Source organism: Nannochloropsis gaditana (assembly GCF_000240725.1).
Source record: "Nannochloropsis gaditana CCMP526 unplaced genomic scaffold scaffold616, whole genome shotgun sequence".
In the NCBI taxonomy this organism is placed as follows: domain Eukaryota; class Eustigmatophyceae; order Eustigmatales; family Monodopsidaceae; genus Microchloropsis; species Microchloropsis gaditana.
The window spans coordinates 5,117-13,326 of NW_005803337.1; the positions used below are offsets into that span (position 1 = coordinate 5,117).

Consider the following 8,210-nt stretch of genomic DNA (forward strand, 5'->3'; position numbering starts at 1 on the left):
CAACCCCGTGTCAATTGCGAAAAAGTGGCTGATGGATGAGACACCCGAAACTTTGCCCGCTGGAGCGGCACGATATGAAGGTTTGAATAGTTCTTCTGCCTCTGCCATAGGCATGACGAGCTGTAGCATCCGCACCATGGGCATACGAATTTGTTTCAAATACTCCATAAGGTCCAAAGTCATATTGTTAGTCAGAGCCAGCGGAGGGGACTCGGCTTTTCTGTACAGAGGCGCACTCGCCTCGCGCTGTACAAATACGTAGGCCACCCGCTCCCCAACACGAAATTGTCGTCGAGGGTCCTGCAACTCAAGCTTCGCAACAAGATGCACATGCGGTAATTTTGCATCATACTCACCCAAACGCCAGAGGCCCTTCGTCCAAGTAAGGCTGTACAAGTCAATTTTATTAGTCATCAACGCTGCAACTCGCTGTCGAATGGTTTCTTTCACAGCTTCGAGATCGACCCGGCCACTGGAAGCCCCAGAGGTTAAGATTATTGCTAACGTATCTTCCATCATGTTGACAAGAAAGGGCATGCTATTTCGCGCGACGGCCTCCTGTCAAGATAAATTTATTTACAGCATAAGCATTTCATACGAAAAAGTCCAGCGGAAAGCGTTGCATACTGGCCATCAGACGTTTTTTGACCACTAACATCGACTTACCATTCCCTTGATGTGCAGTGATCGTCGATTAAATCTTGGGGATTCGCCTGGACCTCCATTGACATACTCATAGCCCGCATAGCGCCGAATGTGCTGTAATAGAAGCGGAGCTAACACTTTTTCGTGCTTAAGTTGGACACGAGATGGCAATTTTTTGTTCAGAGCAGGTGTTAACAACTCCTTGGAGTGGGTTTCCGCTGCCTCTGAGAACCAGGCAGGATATTCGACGAAGACAGAGTCCGTGTCACCGTAAACTACCTTCAGCTCTGGGTGGTCTTTGCCGACTAATGAGATGACGTGTGACATGTATTCTCGGCCCAGAGCCAACACCGAATCACCGATCTCGCGTGAGAAAAGGCTATTGACTGTCGCCCCTGTGAAGCCATACACAGCGTTTGCAGCAAGTTTGAATGCCTTTTGCCGAGCGTCCAATACGCGCCTTTGTCCTTCACTTACGTATGGCTCTTTCAACATCTTTTGAGCCTGACTTCGCGCTTCCAGAAGGTCAGCCAAAAGGCTTGGTATAACACCCCGTCGTACCTCTGATTTCACAAAGCATGCACCGATCGGAGTGGAGAAGATACCATCCTTTGAAAGACAAGTACGTGTCTCGGAAGGATTTCTAATAAGAGTACTGTAGCATAAATTGTGGTGGATCATGATTGACGGGTAGAGGCTTCGAAAGTCCAGGACAGCAACGGGATTCGTATGCAGACCCACGGTGCCAATGCCTTCGGGATTGGACGGAGAAGGTTGGGAAGGGTCGAGCAATAAAGCGCTTTTGACGAGTGCTGCTTTGTCTAAGAGCCCTTCGGTACTCGTCGGGACCACGACTCCTTGACGCGAGGCGTGGATTTGCAGCATGCTGGTAACACGCGCCATTTGCCCTCGTATATATACATGAGCCAATGACATGCCCGTAACACGGGCAATTTCAACGAGTTCCGCCACCGCGTTCTTCTTAGCTATCACGTCTAAGGCAAGTACCGCGGGGCTTAGTCCAGCCTCCATTGCACGGGCCCAACCTGTGCTATCTTCCTCTGTCAGCAGTGCCTCTACGCTTCCCGTATCCAGCACTTCAAATGTCCGGCCCAATACATGCATAGAGATATCTCCTAGGGTATAAAGACGCAAGGCTTCGCTCATCTGGATCACGCGCATTAAGTCGAGGACCACGCGGCCTGGACAATGCACTTCGGTGCCCTCTTGGTTAGTAGTCGCGCTCATACGTGGCTTGTCTTTCACCCATTTGGCCCCATAGCTCTGTTGACTTTTCACCGAAATCATTTCTCCTCGCCTTCGGGAAAAGGTGCCAAAAGTTCGCATTTTGAGCGCCTCCGCCCTCCCCAAAAGAACTCGTAAACTCTCCCCGACCTCGAATCCCGTCACTAGACTCGGATCTTCTTGGATCATAAAGTCGTCAAATGCCTGCAACAAGGCCGCCTCATCCTTGTAGAGGCGAGTTACCCAGCTTCCACCTACTCGTAGACCCCCAACCTTCCGAGTGGTTTTTCCAGTCGAGCCACCGGCCTTGTCGGCGAGCTTTTCAAGCCCTGTCAAGTTGAGCATGAGCACCTTGGTGCGGGAGTGCGGTAAGTGTCCGCCGTTTTCGTACGTGGTCACCATACTAATCATGCGGATCGGATCTGGACACTCTTGTCCCCTGTCTCTCCACTGCGAGTCAGGAACGGGCGCACGGTGGCGCTCCACGGACAAAGACACGATCTTCAAAGGCGGTAGTGCACTCCACCGCTGCGATTCCGCGAAAGAATGAATTTGAATTGTTCGGCCAAAATATGTCACTTCCCTCTTCTTCTGATCCCAGGTACATGCGAGCTCTATGTCACATGCGGATTTCCGGCTACCCCGCATTTTATGGTCCCCATGACTATTCGCCGCACCTTCAATCACAGGTACCTCAAGCCAATCGCCACCTCGTATGCCACTGTCCATAGAAAATCGAGTAGAGACGTCTACTTGCGTGTCATAAAGTATAACATTTGATTTCCCAAGCACTGCTTGAAATGCCGCCACTATCCTGTTCGTGGCGCTACGCTGCGTTGTCGGGTACACGCGCAGCATGAGAGCGTCAGGTTCATTCCGGTATAATACCAAACTCCGTCGCGTTACGGCCTCGCTTGTAAAATCCACATGCCCCCGGATTCGTGCCTGAATGTCATGCTCAACGTCTGGAGATAAACCGTGGGAAGTGACGACACCAGCGGGAAGTTCCACAAAAAAGCTGTATCGAAAGCCCGCCAGGGAGAGAAGCACACTTTTTCGGTCGTTTGTGCAGCCATAAATATATATCTCGCCACCTCGGCCAACTTCTTCAATGTCAAGTACAAAGATTGTCGTGATGCATGCGTCTAGTACGTGACTTCTTGTACTCGTCGTGGTGCGAGCTCTTTTCTTGGTGGTGCTCGGTGTGCATGGAGGAGGATCGTCCCTCAAATCAGCCATCAGATCACGGCCTGGAAAATTAGTCCATAAGAATTTGAAATAAGCATATGTGTGCAATATGTATTCTTGTACTCATCGGTAAACACGACTTCAAGGAAGAGTGCTGAGCACGCGTGTGGAGCAAATTCAACGGCAGGCAACGGCTCGCCGTTGAACCTCCCCACAGATGACTAATAATTTACAATACTTTGTAGTAATGCATGTTGCTGAAAATAAATAAACTACGTTTCCTCCTCCTAATTAAAAGCTGTGAAAACAAACACAACTCAGATGCGCAATCCTTTCTTCATTTATCTGCTATGTGCATTGGCTCTTCCCATTAGCTCTTCAATGATACATTTGTGTCCACATACATCGTATACAGCCTATTTAATCCATTTTTCCGGCTTTCCGACACGTTTTGGGCGCTTCATTCCCATCTCGTGAAAAAGCACTCCATCTCTTGAGCCCTCGCTTCATGCGGTACATTACGTTTCTTGCTGACTCTTTTCCTGCATTGTAGGTCCGCTTCAGATCCTCAACCGAAGCCAAATTGGTCACCACCATCACGCTCAAAAATCGCCAGAAGGTTCCCCGCCAAGCTGGAATTGTGTTCCAGCTCGAGTAAAATGTGTAGGGTATAACGGTGACGGCAATCAGCGCCAGCACCATAGCTCGATTCAGCCCATCTCGCCCGTCCTGCCACCATGCGTCTAAACTATCCCGCCAGCGGGGGAAATAGGATAAGAGCTTGTCGTGCACAATTTGCCAAAAAAGAGAGATGCCCAGCCCAGCGAGGAAGTAGACGCTGGAGAGAAGAAGAACAGTGAAAGTGGGGAAGTAGGAGAGGCAGACTGTGAAAAGTGCGACGTAGGAATGGTAGGCAAGATAGAGGAGCAGAAATTTCTGTAAATGCAGAAGCAGCTGACGGACAGTGACGAGGGCCTTGGAGTCAGCGTACAAAGACGTGGACGACGCAGACCGATAGTCCAGGAAGAGCACCAGGCCTATGAAAAGCAGGGTAACTTTGTAACACCACTTGCTCTGCGATGCCATAGCAATGCTTAGAGCTGCAACACTATAAGCCTCTACCTTCCATCGCACATACGGCTGCCAACGACGTCGCCTGAGGAAGCTTTGCGAGAGGAGCTCCCACAGGCAGCTCCTTGCTTTTCTGCACCAAGCGTTCTCGAGCAGAAGAAGAAGGACAACAGGAATAATTGCGTACATCCACCAAGACTGCCGCCACAAGAGAAGGCATCCAACCATGGCTGCTTGATTTCTCAGGTTCTCCTCCTCCATGGACATGAGCAAGTTTCTTTCGAGCGAGGCAAAGAAGCCCACAAATTCCAGGGATGGGGCTGAGGGAAACCGGAAAACACCATCCTGGACCTCCATTGCGTGCAAGAACTGCTGCGCCACGGCCTTTCCTGTCTCCTCGCGGGGCTCTCCCTCCACGGGAAATTGTGTCGTGATCTCGACGTCCCGCAAGCACTCGTACACATCCTCCCTCGTTATGCCGCTGAGCAATTGCCCTTTCCTTTCCGTGTCAAGACTGCGCCAGTGTTGCAGAGCAGCTTCTGTGTAGCTTCTTCCAATCGAGTGTTCACCGTCCTCAAAAAGCCCCGCGATGCATTCGTGCAAGTGAATGGCGGGTGCGGGGGCCTGTCCAATGGAGCTCCGCCTGCCTTGTGGACAAGATTTCCCATCCTTGGCACCAGCACGATCCTTACCTCCAGAAATGCCATCTGCAGCGCTGTCAGGTAATATTGTAACCCCTCTCTTGCTGCTGCCGGACATATCGGCATAGGTTTTCACGTCGCTATCGCTCCCGCCACCGTGTGGGTAATCACTTGGGTCTTGAAAGGTCTTTGCTCGGTCTGACGATGGAGCAGAAGCACAAGTACTGAAAGGTGTGGATGCATCTGAAGTAAAGATAGGAGACTGTGACCGGTGGCGCTTATGTTTGCCCTTTTGATGCTTGTTCGTTGTCATTGAGGTGTCAAACAGAGTGCGGACTAGAAGGCAGCCAGTCAGGCGAGCAATTGAAGAAAAGTTTCCATAAGCCAAAAAGCCCGGAGCAGCCCCACGCTTCCCCCCAAAACACCTGTGGAAGTGCTGTGTAGACGAACCTGCTGTCATTCACCGAGACAGAAGCGCGAACTGCGGTTCTTAGTACTTGATATCATCCTTCGAGGAATGCTCGCTGAAGCCGTAGGACGACCTCGCACCTGCCTTGCAGGCCGCCTTCTACATGTCCTGAAAGCCCTCGTTTTTAACGCATATGATCCATACCCACAAGACTGAGTTACTAAATGAGTACATGCTTTATTCCACTGTACCAGGGCACAATTTTGTCGCCGCTCCTGTTGTCATGGCGTCAACAGGGACTACAAGTGGGCCACCATCGCGAGGCCCTCTGCCAGCCTACCTCCAACCACAACAGCATCAAGAACAACAGCAGCAAAGCACAAGTACAGCAAATCCTGAAATCTTTGTGCGACGATTGTACAAGCCGCGCCTCTGTGACCAAGTCAACACCACGGCCGGGACTCAGCTTGCGTCGCTCAGCCGCCGCATGAGCGCGGGTAACAGAGGGAGCGGCGCGGGAGAGGGAGTCAAATCGTCGACATGTACGGTATTGGCAGCTGAGCTGGTCCAATCCGACTATTTGCTTCAGCCCTCACTGACCCTGCCTGAAGAATTTGGTAAAATCTACCTGGGCGAGACGTTCTGTGCTTACGTGTCTATAGTCAACACCTTGCCATTCTCCATCCTCCTCTTCGAGGCTCACGCCTCTCTGAAAGCTTCGCGAGGCAACGAAGTGCAGTTGCAGAACACGGTAGCAACCCGGCAGGCTGATCTTGTCGGGGATGCGCCTCCTCCTGTACCTGACCAGTGGGGAGGGTTAGGGGTGCGTCGGGATCGGCCGCTAGAGCTGCGACCGGGCGAGAACTTGGACGTTGTGGTAGAGCATGTGCTGCAAGAGCTAGACTGGCATTACCTGGCCATCAATCTGGAACTTGCCCCGACGTCGAATACGGGGACGAGAACTGGCGGGGAGGCCCCCAGGGTGATGATGAAGCGTTTCAAATTCAAGGTGTCCAACCCTGTCGCCCTGACAACCACACAGAGAGTCTTGCCCTCGGGCCAGGTGCTCGTGCAGGCACAGATCAAAAACATCACGGAGCGACACACCAATCTCTTCCTGGAGGACGTGACGTTCCTGGCGGCCGACAGGCTGCATTCGGAGGCGGTGGGGTTGGCGCCGAATGGGCGGTCGGCGTTGGGGGCGATGGAGCAATGGGGCGACCGAAGCCCGGAGGCAACACTTCCGTCCGAGGAAAGGGAAAGCGATCCACTCGACTGTGTGGCAGCCTTTGACCGACACGTGTACCTGCAGCCGGAAGATGTGGCGCAGTTCCTCTACCGCCTGTCTTACCGGGCCGAAGACACCAGGGGCCCGCCCGATCAGGACGGGATGCAAGCGTCATCTCCCGTCGCTCGCACCACCTTGTCTACAGGGACACCCCTGGGGCAGCTGCGGGTGTCTTGGCGCACTACCTTGGGCGAAAGTGGCACCTTGTTGAGCCCCCTGGTTGAGTGCTCAAGTGCCGTCGCCTCCACCGCCCCGCCGGTCGAGCTACGGCTGTCGCGGCCTTTGCGCGCACTTCGGAGAGAAGGTGATTCTGAGACATCATCTGTTGATGTCAAGCCTGCAAAGGATGACCAGGAGGGGGCGGCAGTGCTGGTGCAAGGCCAGGTTTACGCGGCCCACTGTACATTATACAACAACACCGATAAGGACATATGGCTCCAGGTGCAATTCCATCTCGACGCCATGCAAGGCGTCTATATCACGGGGAAATCATTCCAGAATGCTGGTCAGGTCCGTTCTCATGGGACTCAGAACCTGCTCTTCCATTTTCTCCCCCTGATGGCCGGTCTTCATGACGTCAAGGGGATCACCATTCTGGACATGGTCACGGCCCAGGAATATCATCAAGATCGTCTCTGCCAGGTAATGGTGTTGCGACGCTCTGAGTCCGTAGGACAGGGGTTGGGAAGCGGTAAAGTAACATCACTGCCAGCCCTTCCCCCGGAAGAGCCGTGCAAAAGTCATTAAACGGGTACGGTCCTATGGCAACGAGTTCAAAGCTAGAAAAGGCAGTTACTTTACTTTCATATTCATTTCTTCCACAATCGTTCCGAGTGGGTACTTGTCACGATGTACCGGATGCGTGATCCACCACGGAACTTCTGCGATTTCACAAAAGCGTGCCTTTTCATCTTTATGCCCCCCAACAAGCACTCGCGACATGACGCAGGGTCGCAGGAGACCCATGTCGGCAGATTACGGAATTGTACAGAATAGTGGCTGACGTTTGGGCGGTCTGTCACCTCGTCGGGAAAGCTTCGACGCAGTGCGTCAGCGAATCTGTAAACATCAATGCGTGGGTCAGATCATCGTTCCGACGGTGCGACCAGATATGCGATCTTTATCATCACTTCCTCGCCCTGCCTTTGCTCGGCGAAAAGGTCTAATGTCCAATGCCAGTCTTGCATTGGACATCAAGTGCCTCAAGTTCGTCATCATGACGCATTCGGTAATGCGCATGCTCGATGACGTGGGCCCCGATCTGGTGCAGCATGAGAAGTGATGGCATGAGCTGGAGCTTGGTTCCCTCCATCGTCTTGTAGGAGCTTGGCTTCCCTTCGTCGATCCGGTATTGCGGTTTTTCATGACCAGCACCAGTTGATGGGGCGGCTATGGTGCCGCCGCTACCTGTTCCGGAAGCTCCACTTCCCTTTCTGTCCAAGAAGAATGCCACCTATGTGTGGCGAGCTTTGAGTCCAAGAAGGAGAGACAGAGCGAAAAGCGTGCGGAGCGCATGGGCTTGATGGCCTTTTTAATTTATTTGAGATATTTTCACTCATTTGAAGCCTTTAGACAGCTTTCCTGCCAAATTAGACACATTTAAATAGTTGTAAAATCCTGATCCGAAAAAGAATCGAAACCCACCCACCCACAACTTGCCCATTCCTTGGGCCCGTAAGCCTTCGGATCTTATCGAGCCGGCCCACAGACGTCATGCATCAGG

General features: G+C 52.5%; 2 protein-coding genes across 2 annotated transcripts; both read left to right on the forward strand.

The window, feature by feature from the left end:
* Positions 1 to 5,822: 5,822 nt before the first annotated feature.
* On the forward strand, positions 5,823 to 6,791 carry NGA_2027520 (uncharacterized protein; the record flags this gene model as incomplete). Its single annotated transcript, XM_005854126.1, has 1 exon — positions 5,823 to 6,791. A coding segment is annotated over one exon (969 nt), but the record flags the coding sequence as incomplete, so codon positions are not given.
* A 122-nt stretch (positions 6,792 to 6,913) lies between these two features.
* On the forward strand, positions 6,914 to 7,153 carry NGA_2050620 (uncharacterized protein; the record flags this gene model as incomplete). Its single annotated transcript, XM_005854127.1, has 1 exon — positions 6,914 to 7,153. A coding segment is annotated over one exon (240 nt), but the record flags the coding sequence as incomplete, so codon positions are not given.
* Positions 7,154 to 8,210: the final 1,057 nt, after the last annotated feature.